This window comes from Pempheris klunzingeri, chromosome 5 (assembly GCF_042242105.1).
Source record: "Pempheris klunzingeri isolate RE-2024b chromosome 5, fPemKlu1.hap1, whole genome shotgun sequence".
NCBI lineage: Eukaryota > Metazoa > Chordata > Actinopteri > Acropomatiformes > Pempheridae > Pempheris > Pempheris klunzingeri.
The window spans coordinates 23,520,497-23,540,392 of record NC_092016.1 but is presented as its reverse complement, the minus strand read 5'-3'; the positions used below and the strand labels follow the sequence as shown (position 1 = coordinate 23,540,392).

Below are 19,896 nucleotides of genomic sequence, written 5' to 3'. Positions count from 1 at the left end.
GACCCCCGATATAAGGTTAGCTGGAGCCGCCTGGACAGAGCTGTTTGCTGGGCAGGGGGAGGGGAGGATGAGGGTGGAGGGGTGGGGGGTGGGGGCTCACCGAGCCGACCAATCAGCGGCCTTCACTGAGGGGCGTTAGTGATGATGATGATGAAGGTCAGGGACCGTTTAGACAAGATACGTCTGTTTTTTAATATTTGCATATTTATACACGTCCCAATCTGATTAATCATCTTTATACCGAACCTATTATTCTCTTTTATTAACTCCACTTTTCATCGGTGGTGGAATAAGTACTGAGATCATTTACCAGTGAGTGTACAGTTACTTCAGTATGTCTGGTGTTACTAAAGTAAAGGATCCGTAGAAACACATTAGAAGTAAAAATCAGTCAAGTCAACATTTTGCTTAAGTAAAAGTACACAAGAACCATCAGCAGTGTCTGGCTTGAGTAAAAAATTAAATGTAGGCATCATGCAGAGGGGTCCCTTTGTACTGGGCTTTAATGATGTCTTTTGTAATATAATGATGACATGTGTTGTTGCTGATGCTTTAATGTGAGGCCAGAATTTAGATGTTTAAGACTCATCATCCCATGAGCAACACAGATGATTCTTTATCTGATCTGACTCACTTAATCTTGCTTACAGTAAATTGCTGTGTGTGTTGTGGATAGTAATGTTGCATCATGGGCGCTCTTCTCAAGTCACACTCTGTACAGAGCTGACCGCATGACTGTCAGACTTTGACCCCCCTCACGAAATATCAAACACATCACCAAGAAAACACACAAACATGCGCTCATGGTGACACACTTTGGGAGGAAAAAAAAAAAAAACAGTCTCTCATGGACGAGCGTTTACTTTAGGTCATTTTCTGAAGCTTCGGTGCTGTTTGTGCACGCCGGCGTCTCTTATCTTTCTGACCTGTGAAAACAGGCCCTCAAAATGATGAGACCAAGTCTAAAGTTCATATAATGATAAACTGGGCATGTACAGAAATCATCTGTTTAGGTCTTTATAATAATGACATTATGGACATTTAATGAATTCAAGATGCGCAAAAATGACTTTGAGGGCTTCGTACCAACACAAAGGGCAGGCAAATAAACCAGAACACAACACACCACTGCATTTGTTGAGTTTATTGTCTTCAACCAAATTGGTCCATGTGGCTCTCAGCCTTTCAACAAGTCAGATCACAATGAAACATGAAATCATGGACACCGAAACAGGAGTTAGACTGGAGAAGGCAGCAGGAGCTCATCTGCTACACTTTGTGCCAGTGGAACTTGTGTCATTTCAGTGCAGGACTCCACTGCCATCACATTAACCTCTGCAGTGAGAAAGAGAATGACTGTGGGTTTGTCCGGACGTCTGAACAAACTGTGACTTCTTTGCTCAAACAGAACCAAGTCAGACTAATAAAAAGCAACCGCAACATCATGTTTACATCAAACTACTACTAGCGTGGATCTAAGCCCCTTTTGCTCAGCCAGAGCCTTTAGGATACAGTGCAGTTTCACAGGGAGCTCCATGGCTGTTTCCGAATACCTTTATCTGATTCTCTAAGAGCTGGACGCCTCGTGGCGGTGTTATGGAGGGCATGTTTACATATTTGCAGCCAAAAACTTGTTAGTTCTAGAAAAGAGGTAGCACACTAACGCCCCTTGGCCAAATTCTCCGTCAGTGCCTTCTGTGCTTTACCAACCCACTCAGACGTCAACAGCATCTACAGACAAGACGCCTGGGCCTGTCCGTTACCGCCCCTTCACAACGACTGAGATCGATATTACAACCCAAGGAAATGTTTTGGTTTTTAAATCTTTTGTAACCTCACCACAAAGCACAAAAACACCCTGACTTGTGTAGCATGAGAAATACAGTACGTTTATAAAAAATACAAAAAAAAGCACTTGTTTTTTTTTTTTAACCATCAAGAGAAGCATTTTATAGGGACCAGAAATGAATAAAAATAACAAAAAGAAGTATGTATTTTTTCAAAACTTTTTAAAATGTTGAATCTATTTACAGCATCATGTCAGAGAGCAGAGGGAGTATGAAAGCACAAACACAGAGTGGAGGGGGGGGGGGGGTGACGAAAGATGAACCAGGGCAGTAAATTGTTCTTCATAAAAGAGGTGTTTTATTTAAGCCTACTGTCAAAATGACAAGTTCTCAGTCCTTCTGGAGACCGGGCAGGACGGGTTAGTCCAGAGCGATGATGTCATCGTCGTCATTGTCGGTGGGGGCAGCTGCTGCACTTGATTGGTCCGTCCGTGGGCGCTTGGCGGAGGTCTCCCCAGTTTCGGCGTCCGAGTGCTTCCTCTTGGTGCTGCTGGTCGCTGCGGAGCTAGACGACGCCCCCTCCTCCTCATCAGAGTCGACGATCATGATGTCGTCGTCGTCGTCCTCTGCTGGAGCTGAAAGGTGGCGGACGACAGCGTTAGCATACGACAGGGAAACAGATGCATCGCACTGCCCCTCAGAGCAAACTACTGAATGCAATTTGAATCATTGAAGTTCAGTTTAGATCAAAAGATTCACATCAAGGAGGGTTGACGCTGGTTGAAAGCCAAATCAACATCGTGAGCTTGGATTTTGTGCTGCTATAATCTTAAGGATAACTTCAGTGAAACAGGCGCAGCAAATATCATCCAGTGACAGAGCTGCAGCACCAGCAGTGTCAAACCTGTAGTTCAGGCCAACCTGCACCCCCTACTGGCCAGGACGGTTACAGCCACGGCATTTACAGCTGTGCACCGTCCACAGGCCAGCCAGTTTTGACATCTGCATTTCCTGCAGGCCATCAGTGTTACAAGTTTGTTTCTCTGCATGCGTTTCATTATTTTCAAACTGTAACAATCACTCTAAATCAGTATTCAGCATCTCACACACACACACACACACACACACACACACACACACACACACACACACACACACACACACACACACACACACACACACACACACACACACACACACACACACACACACACACACACACACACACACACACACACACACACACACACACACACACACACACACACACACACACACACACACACACACACACACACACACACACACACACACACACACACACACACACACGATAGCCATTAACTGAGCAGCAGCAAACAGCTTTTTAGCCGTTATCTGTTCTGTTGATAACGTGTTCAAACTGCTGCTTTTGAACAGATGAATGGGTGCCAAAGAACCAGTTGACCGGAATGACAATGACTAACACGATAAAATCATTTTAGGCATCAAGGATAAATACTAGTAAATCCAGTTTCCTACAAACAGTTTTGCAGTGTTTTTGGTGTGTGTGTGTGTGTGTGATAAGGCTTTAAATTCAAAACATAAAAGCCAGTAAACACACACTCTGGAGAAATAATAAAATATAGCACTTTCATTCCTGCAGTGTATTGACTTAAAGGCAGGACCAAGTTCTCTCTCCTGCTCACCTTTAGATGAGGTGGACGGCTGGGCAGAGTCCTTGTTGCCGTTGGTGATGCTGTTAACCTCTTCCTGGTTAGTCTGAGGGGGCGGAGCTTTGTCTGGAGCCTCACCTACTACCTCAAACTCCACATCCCGCTCAAGTTCCTCACTGCCAATGAAGACGAGCACATACAGCCTTTACACTTTGGTTCACTTCAATTACACTTAAAGAGAGAGAAATTAAACATGGTCACATACACTGGATTTCATTCATACACACAGAGGTACATACATGTGCAGGATATTGACGAGGAGTGTGTAGTCTTGGAGGAAGTCATCAACTTGGAGACGGCTGCCGTTACGGATCCCAAAATCAGCAAGAAATTTGCCGTTGTTGGCTGTCGAGGGACGGACAGGATGGGTGTTAAACACATGCCTCAGTGTAATACTACACAATCCATTCTTTTCTAACTATTCCCCAAACACCTTCTCATACTCAAATGCTTCTTTTTTTATAAACTAAATGTTTTTATATGCATTTAGGTTATTAGTGTTTCTAAATCTAAAATATACACTATTTTCTCATTGTTCCATCACTCAAAACACCCTTTGAACGCTACACATTATTCTCTCATCCACTCTGTAAGTGCCAGGATGAAATAGTCCAATTCAAAAGTGCTCATGTATAATTCTATCGTTACAAACCCTTGAAAAACAGGACGTGCAGGCACGGTTCACTGACTGTGTCACTAAATGCTCCTCCTGTCTGGCCAGTATTGACCCTCACTAAAATCATCGCCTCTATTTTTTGCATTATTATTCCTTCAGCCTCTTTCACCCAGCTCCTGCCTGCCCCCTCTCCTTTTCTCTAATGCATCACTGTCCTTTTTTCCTCCTCCCTCCTTACCTTCAGTCTCTCCCTCCTCTGAGGAGATGAGGATGGTCCCTTTTCCATCCTCTATCTGAACGTCTGGAGCCACCATGCCAAACCTTTCCTTCAGAATCTGATTAGGAAAAAAAACAAAACAAAAACAGCAGCTCAACTTTAGTAAATGTGGACATAGTAAAGAGTCATAGCAGGCTGTGTACGTGCTGATGTTATTACCCTGTCCTGCAGAGAGAGCACAACGGTTTTGTGGACATTGAGTTTGACTGTGACTTCAGGTTTGCTGGCGCAGACGTAGCAGTTTGCGCAGGGCGGGTCCAGGACACATGGGACCAGCAGCTTCTTCCGCAGGTTGGGACACTTGTTCAGGAAGATCTGGAGACGACCCAAATACAGACAGACGTGAAAAAGTGGAAAAACAACAGAGCAGGGAAGAAAGATTCTGCTCTGAACCCAGTTTGTGCCTCATATTGACTTCAGATAAACTTCTCTGTATGGAGTGAGGACTGCAGATTCTTGCACCACCGGTATGAATGGGAGGAATGATTACAATGAGCAACACTTGTTCATGTTCAAAAATGTTCACATGGGCACCTGCCTGCCGTTTTACGACGGACTTGGAGAAACGGAACTAGCTGTACTAACCGTGCGACAGGATTCCAGTTCCCCAGACAGGACCTTCAGTGCCTCCAGCACGATGAGTCCAGCAATGACAGCGTTGGTTGTGGCAATAGCTGGGATGATGTTACCCGCCATGGCTGAGACACACAAATCCACAAACAGATCAACTTAAACTCTTAATGAGGGACATTTATCTGAATGTGGATGTGCATCTAAACTCTAGATACAAATTCTACATGATCCTTGTCTCCAGTTTAACCAGTCTCCTGTTGAAAAGATGTGACACCCAACTTACACTTGACATCAAAGCGACTCTTCATGTTCATGCTAAAGATGTGCATACGTAGGTTGGCTGCTGCAGTAACAAAGTCCATGGCTGGAGGGTCATCCTGACAACAAGAGTGGGCAGTGAGGGCACTGAACTCACAGGAGCCATTAAGTACACAGTGTATGTATTGGGGGTCACTAACATCTCACTATGGCTGAGTATTCTCTGGAAAGAAACCTGAAATGGTCAAACTCACACACACCTTCATTTGCAACCTTCTGAGTGTTTACAATTAAACAAATACAAGCATGTTTCCTGGTTTATTCACCCAAACGCTACGTTTGTGTGTTACCTTGTCCCACACCAGCTCGGCTCCTTCTCCCTTCTCCCGCAGCTGTGAGCTGAGAGTCTCCACGCTGTTCTGGAACAGCTGGCAGTGACCCCAAACGCCCAGAACCTGCTGGTCCTTCAAACCCGAACCTGGAGACTCCTCCTGAGGACACGCTGGGACAAACAAATAAGTATGGATGAACATGATGACAGGCATACAGGCCTGCATGCAGCTGTTTGCTTTAGTCACGTGTTGGAGGTGCGTGGGTCACAGACCACAGTGAGGGCCTGTCACCTGTAGCCCTTGTCAGCTCTCTGACTGTTTCTGTTCCTACTCTTCCTCCCTACAACATGTAAAACTGATCCACTGACCAAACAACTCAGAATGTGTCCACATCTGCTTGATTAGACTGGTTGTTATTCAAGTACATTGATAATCAAGCTCCACTAACTTGACATGAAATAAGTGGAAAGCTTTTAATGTGAAACAGCAACAGTACGGCTGAAAGTGATCAGTAAACAGTAAAATAATGCCGACATCTCAAACTACAAACAGGAAGCTAAACTCCAAACCACAGATCCAGGCAAACGCTTCAAATGTACCAACAGCTGAACACGCAGAGAGTTAGTATCTCTAGACATGGCTAAGGGCAGTGGGGCCTTCACAGGAGTGGAAACACAGGTCAGCACTGCACAGATAAAGCAGACCGGCCCCGACCCAAGGACATGTCCTGTTACTGAGCAGTTTAAAGCAGTCGGCTTAACAGTCAGTTATGTTTCATGGAGCAGGAGACTAAAACGGACGAGTAAATCCCTCCAGTGTTAGCATGCAGAGCACTACATTCACCGCCTGATGATAGCCGCTTAAAACCTGCTATTTGTTACATTAAGTGAAACCATTCCGCATATGGAGATTATCTAATCCAAAATGCGTCAGAGCAGTTGCCTTCATTGAAAATAAGACTTGATTAAAATATGTTGCCGTTAAAAGTTGACAGTTTTGAGTGCTTGCAACAGAGCTGACTTCTCCATTGTTGCAGAGTTATAAACGTCATTTGTAGATTGATTAAGAAAATAATTTGATCCTTTGGTGATTCAGTTTTTCCTCACGTCTCCTCTACCATTGCATGACGGACTCATTGTTTTTACGACAGCTTTTTGCTAGGGTTATTAACCTATTTACACACTTGCTTCTATTCCGTTTTTGAGAACATGAACTGACTGCATCTTCTGCTCACCCTAAAGCTACATATCCGTTTGCATTCCAGATCAGTTATCTTCCTGCCAGACGGGTAACTTTGACATTTTACCCATTGTAAGTTTCACACCCAGATAGTGGATTTTAAGATTTGGGTTTATTGCTCATCATTACAACAGCAGTTGCCGGAGCCGCCTTTGACAGAGCAGGGAGGAGATGACATGAGATGGGGCCAGTCAGCAGTAATCAAGCAACAAGCCATTGAACCCAAACCTTAAGTGGTCTCTGACATGCATATTCAAACAAACATACCACTGTTCTCTAGCTGGTGCCAGTCCAGAGGGGTAGGAGCTTTTCTCTTCTTCCACAGCTTGTCCATGGTCAGCAGGTACATGATGTCATCTTTGAATAGCTGGGGAGGAGAGCCAATCAGAATCTAATATTTTTCTCAGCAGAAAAACTTTAACAATACACTCAAGTTTCATCTCCGGCTGCATGCTACTGACATGAATGTGAATAGAACCACAAACACAAGAGGATTTCACTTCCTAAATGACTGATCCCATTTATGTTTAACGTCTCTCATTCATAAAACAGCAGTACTCATGTTCTATTAGGTGCTTCAGCCTGTCTATTTTTATGACTATTTTACACTGCAAAACCTTTAAACTTCTAAAATAACATGTATTTAGCTGCAAGAGTAGTATTATCCTCTCATGGCAAGTATGTGACATGCAAACACAGAAATGTAAACTAAAGCTAGTGGAAATCTAAACAAAAAATATCTGGATTACAACCAATTCACCACCAGGTAGCAGTGGTGGCAGTGAACGTAGCTGTGCATGAATTTCAACAAGTTCAGCTGGTCAGCCTGCACACAGCGCAGAAATCAACCCAAAATGCAGTGCTCCTACTTGGGTGCAAAGCTGACATTTTTTCCTTATGAACACATCAAATTCATTTTAAGTGCAGCCCTACGCCTACCGCATACAGTATATGACATGAGCGATATATGCAAAAAAAGCTTTCCTCGTGTTCTTTCACTGCAAAGCATAAACATAGCTTTAAGGGGGAACTATTCATTTTCTGTGTAAATAAATTTTGCATCTTACATTCGTGACCTATATTAGGAACTATGGTCAGCAATACTGAGAATGTAGTAAATAAACATTCATCAGCAGGAGCCATTCTTTTAATCCCCCTGCTCCATCGCGCTGGCTTACCTCCCCCTGTGTAACAGTTTACAACCACGGGTGAGGCCCAATAAGCTGTTCTATGCTCACTTGCTATGCAAACAGAAAGCTGTTGTATCTGTGTTGTAAGTTACAAAGTCTGCACCTGAATTACTGAGATGACCCTACACGTCTGATTAGCCTGATACCTTGTTGAAGAGTTTGACGGGGTCGTATCCTGTGGAGCGGGCCCAGTCCTTGGTGGAGACGCGCTTGATGTCCCCGTCCTTATCGGAGGCTGTGGCACGAGCTGCCGTCTCTTCGGGATTCCCTGTTTACAGAACGCACACACATCACAATGTAGGATGCGTTTCTACCTCTACCACTGTCCATTCTGTTGTTTGAACAGACAAACTAGCAGTTAAAAACTGCCGACACAGATGAACAAAAGAGACGAAAAAATATCACTCCTTAGACATTATTTAACAAAATGCAATGCCACGCTGTCACTCACATGCTGCCTCTGGGTCCGCCGTGTCGGGGGACACCTCTTGATCTGCATCCTCTTCTCCAAACAGCTGACTGTAGTGGAAGGAGACAAACAACAAAAGGTTACTCCTAGCACACAGCAGACAGGCCTCTGTTGCTTCTGAAATATCATAATGGTGTTTTACCATGTTTTAGCTTCTTTGCAAAAAAACAAATATTTCTGATGACTTTCTAATCATGTGTCCAGTCTCGTGAGGGTTAACTGTGCAGTGTTTGAACTGTGTCCACTTGAATGATGCTAGTACTGGGTTATAATGAGTCTTACTTGAAGAGATACTTGGCCCAGACAATGCAGTGAATGGGTTCAGACGGTGTGTTCCTAATGGTGCATCCTGGGAAGGTTTTCTGGGTGGGTTTAGGTTGGCACTCGTAGCACTCGGTCATTCCCTGGAGACCCGGGAGAGAGAGTACAGGGAGGAAGGGAGGGGGGGAAGGGTGACAGAGAGGGAGACAGACACAGTGAGCGGTGGGATAGTTGCTGTCGTGCTTGTATAGAAGAGGAAATCTATGCATCAGATGTTCTAGCAACATGACAATGATGTGTACCTTCTTGATGACTGTGACTTGACCCAGGTATCCAGCAGTGCCGCTCTCTATCAGAGGGATGTCCGCTGCCAAACACATCCTGTTCACATGGTTACGGGCGGCTATGGAGACAGAAAGTGGTTCATTTTCCTCCTCATTTACATGTGCTGGCCATGAGGAGTAAGACAAAATGGCTGTGCAGTGGGGTCACATATGAATACCTCTGTTATCCAGGGCGTTCATCACCAGCACAAACTTTCTGAAGAACTCCACATTGTAGTCAGGACTGTTGGGGATGTGACACAGTCAGCTAAGGACAACCATCCAGTCTATGTCTCATTCTCATGAAACTATTTGATTTATTGAATGAATGAAAAAAAGAAACGGGGCAGGAACTCACTTCATGACGCTGTCGTGGTAGGCAGTGATATTTGCAGTGGGACAAAACTGCAAAGCGCTCTCCTTGGCCACCTGCAAACCACAAGAACAAAGAAACTGAGTAAGAAATGTACAAACAGCACACAGACAACAATTTAGTCGACAGGGTTGGTGTTACACAAAGCACACTTCAGGGTGTTCAACGAAACACAGAGATGAGCAGCACCAGTGACGGAGGTGGATTCCCCCGATGTTTACATACCTGTGCTTTAGACTTGCCAACATGCTTCTTCTGGAAGAGGAACTGCCGGTTCAGGTTGCTGACGTCAATTGTGTCCAAGTCAATCTGAAAATGAATACGGTTGTAATGATGTCAGTCACGTGTATGTAACAGTCAACGTGTCGCACAAGTACTCCCACGGCTTTTGACAAAGCAATGCTGTTTAAAATACATGACGACAAATAAGTTCTAACTACACTTGGCAGGGTATTCACAGGTCAGTGTTGCAAGAAAGTGTCAGTTCTTGCAAATGCTCCTACACTCATGTGCTGAAGTGATCTACACTATGGAATATTTAAATGTTAATCATATATTTCAGAGGGGTTCACACGGAAATTTAGTCTCAAGGAGCATCGTGGCTGCTGTTATGACTACAGATTGAGAGACCAACTCCCATTACAGTGCCAGGGTCCCCACAACAGCGACCAGACAGACTCATCATCTCATAATTTATCTAATCTAATTACAATACACGATCAAACAACAACGTAGACATAGATATTCCAAATGTACATGCTTGTTTTGGCAAAACCAGCGTCAGACAACATGTACTTATTAAAATGAATGAACTACAAGCTACCCACCAGCTTCTGTGCATTCTGGCTTTACTATCTGATGATTCATTTATCGTTTGGTAGACTTCTCAGCTCCTTTGAAAATGGTGTCTAAATGACAGCATCTCATAAACTCAGTAGCCAGAAATCACACATGCAGCTTCTGCTCACTTTCCAAGGAAAATAATGATTTGACTAAAAGTAAGCAATTGTCAGACCCGTCTGGCGTTACAAGAGCTCGTGCTAACTTGTGCAGTATAATATAGTATGATACAACTAACCCAAGGGGGTGTCTAAGTGTGTCTGCACAGCACACACACTGTGGTACTCAGCTAGCAGCCACCTTACAAAGAAATTCTCTTGCTAACTTAGCGGCGTTAATGGCGCCAAATGCTGCTGCTACAGTGCTACGACAGTGTTAATATTTTCAGTACTTCATGTCCAGGCCTGTCCACTTCACTGTGTATTCCACGACAGACGAGAGATCAGGAAAGAACCATGAACACTCGTATGTTTTACTTCTCTGAATGCCACGTCTCAGGAATTAGCCAGAGCCCGCACATCTCCAGGCGCAGTCTGCGCCGCACAAAGACCTAGCATGTTAGCCAACTAGCTAACAGACACACACACACAAACAAACATGAATGTGACGGACCACTTCGATGTTTTTGAAGCCGGTGAGGACGAGGTTCTTCAGCAGCTCGCAGCCGATCCCTCCCGCTCCCACCACCAGCACCTTGCAGGTGGAGAGGGAGTCAGCTAGTTCTTTTCGGAGGGAACCCACTAGTTGGACCATGTTGATCGGCTAGAGACAGAACCAGAGCCTGCAGCACCGGGAGGCTAGCGGCTACCTTCTTCTTCTTGTACAGAACCGCTGACCCGCCCACTTCCGGTTACTCATCTTCTTCTGTGGTACCATGAGGCGAGTTTTAACCAATTTGTTGCCATAGCGCTCTCATATGGACGATTGGCAGATCATCTTCACAGTTTGAGCTTCCTTTGGCGTTTTCTTCACAGTTTCCCTACTAATTACTATGTTCTCTTAATTAAACCAGCCCTGTTTTATTTTCTTATTTTTCATCTATCAATGTCACTTCTAATATATTCTTTATTTCAACAGAAACTGGTTTGTAAGTAATTCAATCAACTTATTTATTTCCTTTCAGACCCACAGGAACCCACATAAGACTAGCTGACATACCTTGTTGTTGTTTTTCTAAAATACATCTTCAGCAACTTGAATAAAATTAAATGGAGTCAGAGCAGATTGAGACATCCCTGGTTCTCCAACACACTGCAGCACCACAACAATCTCCACCATGTAGACAATCTAATGTACATCTGGAGTTTTGTTACTGGGCAATTCTTTTTTTTTTAAATTACAGTACAGCTGCAGTGATGCTGCTGTCTGTTTTTTGTGGGACCACTTATTCTTATTACTTACTTACTACTTATTCTAACTTTGGATTGGTTTGGATTATTATGTCTCTCTAGCATCATCTACTGCTTTTTTTTAATATGGTCTGACCATGTCATGCAGACATTATGGTGGAGAGATTTTTCTTTCTTCTTTCTTTCGGTGAAAACAATAAATCCTGTATCTGCTGGACGATTGGTTCAGATTAAAATGTTTTTCATTGTATTATTTGCAAAAGTGCATTTCCACAATACAGCGCAAGGCAGTAAAGTGTGGTTGAGAAATGAAGTAGTCACTAATCATGCAATGAATGACTGCTTCTGTCTGCCTAGATCTGACATTACTAGTTCACATTTCACACTATTGATGAGAGCTGTTGGGAAAATGGTTATTTCACTATTTCCTGTCACCTGCCTCATGAAACAGGACGATCAGTTATGAAATGCTGTAGTCCCAATTAGCGGCTCTAGTTCCTAATTATGGTTTTCATAAGAGGACCTGCTGTGCTGGTGAAGCCTGTAGCGTTGTTCCTACCTTGTGTCCATGGTAACAGCAAGACGTGATGACGTTTTAACATGCTGCCTTCCTGGATTATCTTAATGTTTTGGAATTTTGATCAAAAACACCACAAATCCAACAAAACCCGTCAATTATACGTGATATTGTAGCTTAAGTTGTATAATTAGGGGTTGTAGAACATGAAAGTTTTAGCAACAACTCATGTTTTTATTCAGTTCATAAAAACAACAATTTTACACATTGTTTTCTGTCTTAAGTCTGGCTGTGCGGTGCAAAGTGCAAACTGTATGTTGGTTTGGGGGGGTGGGGGCGGCACACATATGTGCACATATCCTCCTGTGTTGTGATGATGAGATAAGTTGGCCTATGTCAATGTCACACACAAAGGGTCTGAAAGTGGAGGAGTTTCCTAGGTTTACTGAACGCCGCAGCAGTTGACCATAAAGTTGTCGGTGTCCGGAGACTCACAGCTGGACTCACCGCCGAGAGGAGCGGGGACACTCACAGGTAAGCTGCCTCATGCAAATACTGTACCACACAATATCTACTTCAGTGAACTTAAACGGACGCATTTGTCTTCATTTTAAATATAATAACCATCAGCGACAGACTAAACATGACTTATAACAGATTTATTGAAGAAAAGCGCTGAAATTTTTACTTTGTTGTCTAGAAAAAAAGTTTTTTGTCCCATGTCAATGCTCTCTGTCAATCAGTTACATCCTGCCGTGTAAATAAGTAAGTGTGATTTGGAAGAATCAATAGGGCAACGGGTAAGCTGTTCACGTTTTATTTGTCCCCGTGCCCGTCTGTCACTTGCATCCCTGTGTCCGTGCGCGCGTGGGCCGACTGTAGCTTGATAACCATCCCTCGTGCATCCCGGCTGTTCCAGAGACCTACAGAGGCCAAACACGCCCGCCGGACAGCAGTGAGCAGTCTTACCGTGGGCCAGGTAACTTCACCTCTCAGGGGGGTCTGACCCGTGGCGGGCCCGCCTCTCCCTCCGCCCCCAGCAGCTCGCAGACAAAGCGCCGTCCCCGACACCGCAGCCGCCCCAAGGAAACATGGGACCCTCCGGACGCCTGTGCTCGGTGCTGCTGCTGGTGTTTCTGCTGGGGCTTCATCACTCCTCAGGCTTCTGGATCATCAACGTTGTCTTCCCGCCCAGTGCCAAGCCCAGAGCGCCCAGCAACCACACTCCACCGCTCATCATCGGTAAGGGCAGGGGGGGTGTTGTGCTTCATTTGGTCACTTTATGAGCAATCCAACATGTCAGACTATCTGTGCAGCTATCTTTGTATACTCAGAGTCAGTCATCTGTTTGCGAGGACCAGCTGGGCAAAGCAGGCAACAAGGGCCTACTGTGTGTCCTCTGGTTTGTTGGTTTGTGTCAGTTTACTTTAGAATATGCACCATTACAGTGTCACAGCAAGGGACACAAAAGGGTCGTTCTTACAGTTTTGGACTTACTTGTTGCATATTTCTAAATCAGGGTTGTTTTTCTATCAAAGTGGCCAAGTGGTATTCCAGCATAAACAGTACAGATTGCACATATAGCACTAGGATGTCTATCTATCTATCTATCTATCTATCTATCTCTCTGTCTGTCTGTCTGTCTGTCTGTCTGTCTGTCTGTCTGTCTGTCTGTCTGTCTATCTGTGTATTGATGTCAAGGCTGTCAGTGAGGCCGTCCACTGTACTCTGTACATTTGACCCTGTGTTTTACTGTGTGTTTCCTGTTTATCTGGGTCATGCTAAGGCCCAAACATGACACAGTGGTCGTGCTCCTCACCGGTCCTGCACATGTCAGCAGCTGCACAGCTTTTAGTCTGTCTGACCCTGTAAAGACCCCGAATTTGGCCCTGAATCGATTCTTGGTGAAAACACATACTGTATGACCCTCTTCCCTTTTGCCCAACTCATGATTCCTTCTTCGGTTTTCGTATTGATTCTTTATTTGGTGTCATTACATCACAACCGCACGGTCCCACTAATATTTCGCTGGGTCTTCTTCTTCTCTCTCCACTTTCATTTGTACCATTAAAGTTTTATCGAAATAAAAGCCTGACAAACACCCAGAGACACCCCCCAGAGGAGGGGACAGCATCTTTATCAGATTTGACATAATGATGCTAAAACCAGTGACTGTGGTTGGACAGAAAGATGAGTCTTCTTTCAAGTTTCATATTAGAAACCTAAATGTTTTTGATCTGCCACAGTTCTATATAGGTCTATATAGATGTTGCCATTGTGCATTGACTGTAAGTAAAACACATGAAGAAGGTTTTACACTTCGTTGTGTGTGAAAGTCACCTTTCATGCACCTCGGTGTGTTTGACAGTACGTTTTCTCTTCCCACCGCTTATGACTCATTGTTTGCAGTCAAGGGTCAGTGTCCAAGTTACATGCAGCTAGTTATTATAACAAAAATAGATATTTGGTTTTAGGGGAAACAGGTAAAGTTTAGCATGGCTGTATTTGCCAATGTGATGTGGAAAGTGTAAAATATGGGCTTCTTCATTTTGGTAAGTGGAGAAATTGCTTGCAAATACCTGACAAAGCATTTAGAAAACCTGCTGCTTAGTCAAAATACACATTTTGCCGCACACGTCACCTCATGTCAGACCTTCAGCAAGATATTGTGAAAAATAAGTTTTGTGGCTCTTTTCCAGCAGATATCATGGTGGATATCGGCCAGAATTTCATCCTCAAATTCATCTTTCAAACCACTGACTCACAGTATTCTCAACCTGTCAGTGCTCACCTTGGAATGTGACTCGCTGAGTTAATGCGTGCGTTTGTGTGTCCAGTGCCAGGGAACTTGGGGAACCGTCTGGAAGCTAAGATAGACAAGCCAACACTGGTCCACTGGCTGTGCTACAAGAAGACAGAACACTGGTTCCCCCTGTGGATCGACCTCAACATGTTCATGCCTATCGGTGTGGACTGCTGGATTGATAACATTAGGTAACACGAACTGACTTTTAATGTCTGTTGTCTGTCTGTGCTACCTTTCACCTTCCAGCAGCTTAATGACTATAGTTTCTCTACACCTGCCTTCCTGCAGCTGAGCGCAGATGTTGCTAAACATGTAAACATATTTCCTGATTCTTGGTCAAAAGTTGAAGGCATGACATTTATACCAAGTTCACATTAAACCTTAATATCCCAGTCAGGTCTAAGCTGTCACTACTAGACAGACACACACAATGTTTTTCAGTCTTTTACAGATATTAATTCAGCCACATTAGAGAATGTCTTTGCCCAACTACACTGACAAGAATGTCTATGTGCGTGCCCCAGGCTTGTTTACAACAGGACGACTCGGCGGTCATCCAACTCACCAGGAGTGCAGGTGCGAGTGCCAGGATTTGGGCAGACATATCCTATTGAGTTTCTTGACAATAACCGACTGGCTGGTGAGAGAAATACGTCATTTGCACATCTTTGCTGAAAAATACAGAAATACCAAAAGGCTTCATGAAAGCACTGATGTATACGTACAGTAGATATCTTGAATTAAAGTCTAAATGTCTTAAATGCACTTTGTAGCTTTGCTGCTTCGCTTGCTTAATGTTGATTTAGACTGTAATAGCTCCCATTGATTTAGTCTGCTGCTCTTTTTTGTAGGTTATTTTCACACTATGCTGCAACATTTGGTGAACATGGGTTACATCAGAAATGAGACAGTCCGAGGAGCACCCTACGACTGGAGATTAGCTCCTAGTAAGTAGCAAAACACACACACACTCACACTGTAATTGGTCAGTTAAAAGAGCTTTGCACAGTGTATCTAGCACACTGTCATAACACAGACACTTTTTTATCTTTAGAGAATATGTAAATAAAAGGTTTGGGACTTTGCATGTTTTGGCTTATAGTATAAAAAGTACATGAACCTGTAGACCAACTGAACCTGTCCTTTTTATGCAACATGTGTAGTTGGTATTTGGTATTTTTCTTAGTAAGAAATATATATATTAAAATATACGTGCCTCTTTTATACAAAAAAATGAAAAGCTCCACTAATCAATGTATATATTAAAGCTGCACCAATAGTTTTTTTGCCACTAGGAGCCTGCAGAGCATGCCATAAACACAATATTGACGAATTGTGTTACTACCTTTTAAAGTTATTATGGCAGACATGTAACCACACAGTTGCATATTTACACATCCAGCAAACACAGAGCAACATTAGCATTCATTTGGGGTTATGCTTCTGACCACCTGATGAATGTAAGTCCAATTTTCACTCTCTTTTGCACTCTGTTTTGATCTCCACCAACTCGTGAGGAAAATATCAAGCTGGTTTATCAGGAAACAGCTGCCTGTTGTGGCTGAAAACAAGGATGATAAGAGCGGTGAGCTGAAAGACGCTAAAATGCTCTGTAGAGCTGAGGGGAGCTGATGTTGGTAATTAGTCAATACAAGTCAGACCTTTGACATTTGAATATATAAAAACATTGATTTAACAGGAAGTGGAACAACTACGTGCTATAGGGGTCACGTCAGTGACTAACCTACAGAGTATTGTCAGCCCCACTCTTCTGGCTCATCTTGCAGCTAAAAAGTTTTTCTTAGTTGGTGGAGACCAAAACAGAGCTAAATGGAGAGTGAACATTAGATTTACATTTAGGCATTCAGTTGTCCAGAAGCACAACTCCAGACAATAACAAATGGCGCAATGTTGCATGTTAGCCATACAACCAGCTTCAGAAGGAGGTAACATGTCATTCATACTGACAAAGGTCAGGAAGAGGAGGATAATGATTGTACATCACACACATTCATACGTGCACCTATTGAAGTTGTTGTATCCCTCCTGCCATCCCTTCTCCCTCAGATGAGAATGTGGAGTATTTCACGAAGCTGCAGGACCTGGTTGAGGAGATGTATGAGCTGTACCAGCAGCCTGTTTATCTGTTGGCACACAGCATGGGCTGCCACAACGTTCTTTACTTCCTCAACCACCGGTCTCAGGCCTGGAAGGACAAATACATCAGGGGCTTCATTTCCCTAGGAGCTCCATGGGGGGGTGCTGTTAAACCACTGAGGGTCCTGGCATCAGGTAAAGCAAAACATTTACAGCACATAATATAGAATACAATGGAACTGAAGAGGCCACGAAATGGATCTGCACCTGCGCAACAAAAACATATTACTGTGCATTTTTCATATTTTTTATTATCTTTGTTACTAATGAGGATCCAAAACTTTGTGGAACTTCCAAACAACTGCCTGATTTGATCCATTAATCATATTTGAGCCATTTAATCAAGCATGTCCTGCAAAACTGCTCATTCTCGCTTCTCACATCTGCACCTGTAACTATGATTCCCATTTTTTTTTGACTCGCTGTTCGTGGCAGGTGAAAATGACGGTATTCCGATGATTTCCAACATCAAGATCCGCGAGGAGCAGCGGATGACGACGACCAACCCCTGGATGCTGCCGTCTGACAAAGCCTGGCCAAAGGACCACGTGTTCGTCTCCACACCGATGTTTAACTACACCAACCAGGATTACAAGCGCTTCTTCACAGACATCACTTATGAGGATGGATGGTAACTAACAGCTTTAATGCTATTACACAGCCTTGATTGACAAAAGCTGTACCATTATCCATCTCAGATTTACTGTATTCCTGAGTCAGTCTAACTACATCACATGCTTTGGACACTATTGCAGAACAGTGACCCTGAACACATACAGTAGGGGCTTTAAACCTCCATTAAGATTTCTTGGCCACTTGGGGGCAGCAGATACAAGGCTGCCCTAACTTATATTATTATTACTTATACTACTTATATTATTACAATTTAAGTTGACATGACAAACTTTTTCTTATTTACACATCCATCACATACGTGGCAACATTAGCATTTGTCTGGAATTGCGAATTTGGCAGCCGTCAAAAGTAAATCCGATATTCACTCTTATTTTTCGCCCTCTATTTTGTCTCCACCAAGTCCTGAGGGGAAATATCTGTCTCGTAGCTGCTAGATATTCCACTGTGTTCGCCAGCTAGAGGCTAGCTGTGTCTGTCTGCTAGCATAGCATACAGCCTGTTTTTAGACCTCTTCTCATTCAAACAGCTGCTTGTTGCGGCCATCAACCAGCAAACCAGAGTGAACCAAAACAGCAAAGCTGCAGGCTGGAAAGCACAAAACAATGTGCGTAAAGGGGAACGCCACCTATGTTACTCATAAAAGTGTCAGCGCTACTGCATATGTGAAAAAAGTCACAGAAAGCCTTTCACGGCTCGTAAATTGCCTCAAGTGATGTCACTTGAGTCCACATCAGTTGGACGTTTAAGTGCAAATAAAAAAAAAAGTATGGAGGTGTGGAGCTTTACCTCCGTAGCACATTTAAGCCTCCTAAATCTGTACAGTTGAGTGAAATTGCACCGAGCTGCAGTGTGGATAATGTCATCGCCATGTTTATACAAGTTAGAATTATTAGTGGAATATAAAGATGATATCTCTGCATCTGCAGCATCGACTTTGACCTTTTTCCTTTAAAACTGTCCTTGGTGAGTCTGAAGGTGATAAAGGAGTGCAATGTAGGTGTAATACTCTCTTAAGGTCGATAGAGTTGAGGGGAACTGAGTCAGGTGATTATTCTTTGAGGATTCATCACCAACAACAACTTATTTCACAAGTAGTCATGTGATCCATTATTGATATGACAATATTGATTATGACGGCTTTAAAGCTTTGGTCCTTGTAGCACTCCATTTCATCCTCTTGTTCGTTCCAGGCACATATGGGAGGACACCAAGAACCTCACTGGTGACCTCGACCCACCGGGCGTTGAGGTGTGGTGTATGTACGGCGTGGGGCTTCCAACTCCAGTCACATACATTTACGACGAGGAGTTTCCCAACGTGGACCCAGTGGACTTTGTTTACGCCGACGGGGACGACACAGTGGACAGCTTCAGCATGAGTCTTTGCAAACGTTGGGTGGGGCAGCAGGAGAAGCCCGTCCATGTCACAGAGTATCGAGGGCTGGCCCACCTGGATATAGTGTTCCATGATAAAGTGCTCAACCAAATCCAGCATGTCCTGGAGGGCAAATCAGACATACCTGAGGAGATCGACGTCCGGTCTGGAACTGAATAACAGACCTCAGCATTTAGAAAGTGCTGGATTTTTACATAGTTGATGTTTTAGTCTGTTGAAGTGTCAAGAAAAGAACACATTCCACATAGCTGCAACATTTATTACCAGCCCAAGTATGTGTAACATTTCCGAACCTGCGTGATCTCAGCACGTGATCCAGCCCTGACCCCCCCAGCCCATAACCACGACCCCTTTATCTAAACCAAAGGCTGACGAATTGCATTATAGGTTTGAAACTGATGTGTTTGTTTCTGGTTCAAAGCCGTGTATTTTGTTGTATCTCCCTTGTATTTGATCGTGATCGTGATGAGACCTAACGACTGCAATCGTGGCACACATGATTATCGTGATAATTACAAACATAAGTAGTCCTACTACATAAGTAAAAGGATTTTTTAAAAAAAAAATAACAGTTCATTTAATGTTGTACAGTGTGTAGCTTAATCACAGTCCACCCAGGCAACTTCAAGTCCTGTTACATACAAAAATACACTATTCCCTTTTGCTGGATGATGAATTAATCATTGCATTATCATTTATAACACACACACACACACACACACACACACACACACACACACACACAATAACACACATGTGTCACACTCTGTGGGTACTTGTGTG

General features: G+C 43.6%; 2 protein-coding genes across 3 annotated transcripts; one reads left to right on the top strand and one right to left on the bottom strand.

Moving 5' to 3' along the window:
- Positions 1-1,128: 1,128 nt before the first annotated feature.
- On the bottom strand, positions 1,129-11,078 carry uba2 (ubiquitin-like modifier activating enzyme 2). 2 transcript variants are annotated; one of them, XM_070830568.1, is made up of 17 exons: positions 10,866-11,078; positions 9,639-9,722; positions 9,399-9,469; positions 9,220-9,284; positions 9,020-9,120; positions 8,739-8,860; positions 8,439-8,506; positions 8,134-8,255; positions 7,065-7,164; positions 5,577-5,728; positions 5,252-5,345; positions 4,981-5,093; positions 4,555-4,710; positions 4,357-4,453; positions 3,742-3,847; positions 3,476-3,618; positions 1,129-2,422 (listed from the first exon to the last, which is right to left on the bottom strand). In XM_070830568.1, exons 1-17 carry the CDS (start codon positions 11,004-11,006, stop codon positions 2,208-2,210), a joined length of 1,950 nt encoding a protein of 649 aa, XP_070686669.1. In that variant the 5' UTR covers positions 11,007-11,078; the 3' UTR covers positions 1,129-2,207. The 2 variants fall into 2 exon arrangements, with proteins under 2 accessions (XP_070686669.1, XP_070686670.1); XM_070830569.1 differs by having other exon boundaries at positions 1,129-2,416.
- Positions 11,079-13,210: 2,132 nt separating this feature from the next.
- Positions 13,211-19,399, top strand: lcat (lecithin-cholesterol acyltransferase). The gene is made up of 7 exons (XM_070830985.1): positions 13,211-13,361; positions 14,957-15,113; positions 15,450-15,565; positions 15,777-15,872; positions 16,993-17,217; positions 17,518-17,713; positions 18,909-19,399. Exons 1-7 carry the CDS (start codon positions 13,211-13,213, stop codon positions 19,270-19,272), a joined length of 1,305 nt encoding a protein of 434 aa, XP_070687086.1. The 3' UTR covers positions 19,273-19,399.
- The last annotated feature ends 497 nt before the right edge of the window (positions 19,400-19,896 follow it).

What these genes read in the sequence shown, in the direction of transcription:
- lcat (XM_070830985.1), top strand. Translation starts at nt 13,211, where the DNA reads ATGGGACCCTCCGGACGCCTGTGCTCGGTGCTGCTGCTGGTGTTTCTG. An exon ending in TGCTGGATTGATAACATTAG is followed by an intron (nt 15,114 to 15,449) that starts GTAACACGAACT and finishes TGCGTGCCCCAG; the next exon opens with GCTTGTTTACAACAGGACGA. An exon ending in CGACTGGAGATTAGCTCCTA is followed by an intron (nt 15,873 to 16,992) that starts GTAAGTAGCAAA and finishes CTTCTCCCTCAG; the next exon opens with ATGAGAATGTGGAGTATTTC.
- uba2 (XM_070830568.1), bottom strand. Translation starts at nt 11,006, where the DNA reads ATGGTCCAACTAGTGGGTTCCCTCCGAAAAGAACTAGCTGACTCCCTC. An exon ending in GGCGGACCCAGAGGCAGCAT is followed by an intron (nt 8,256 to 8,438) that starts GTGAGTGACAGC and finishes TTCTGTAAACAG; the next exon opens with GGAATCCCGAAGAGACGGCA. An exon ending in GAGTCGCTTTGATGTCAAGT is followed by an intron (nt 5,094 to 5,251) that starts GTAAGTTGGGTG and finishes TGTGTGTCTCAG; the next exon opens with CCATGGCGGGTAACATCATC.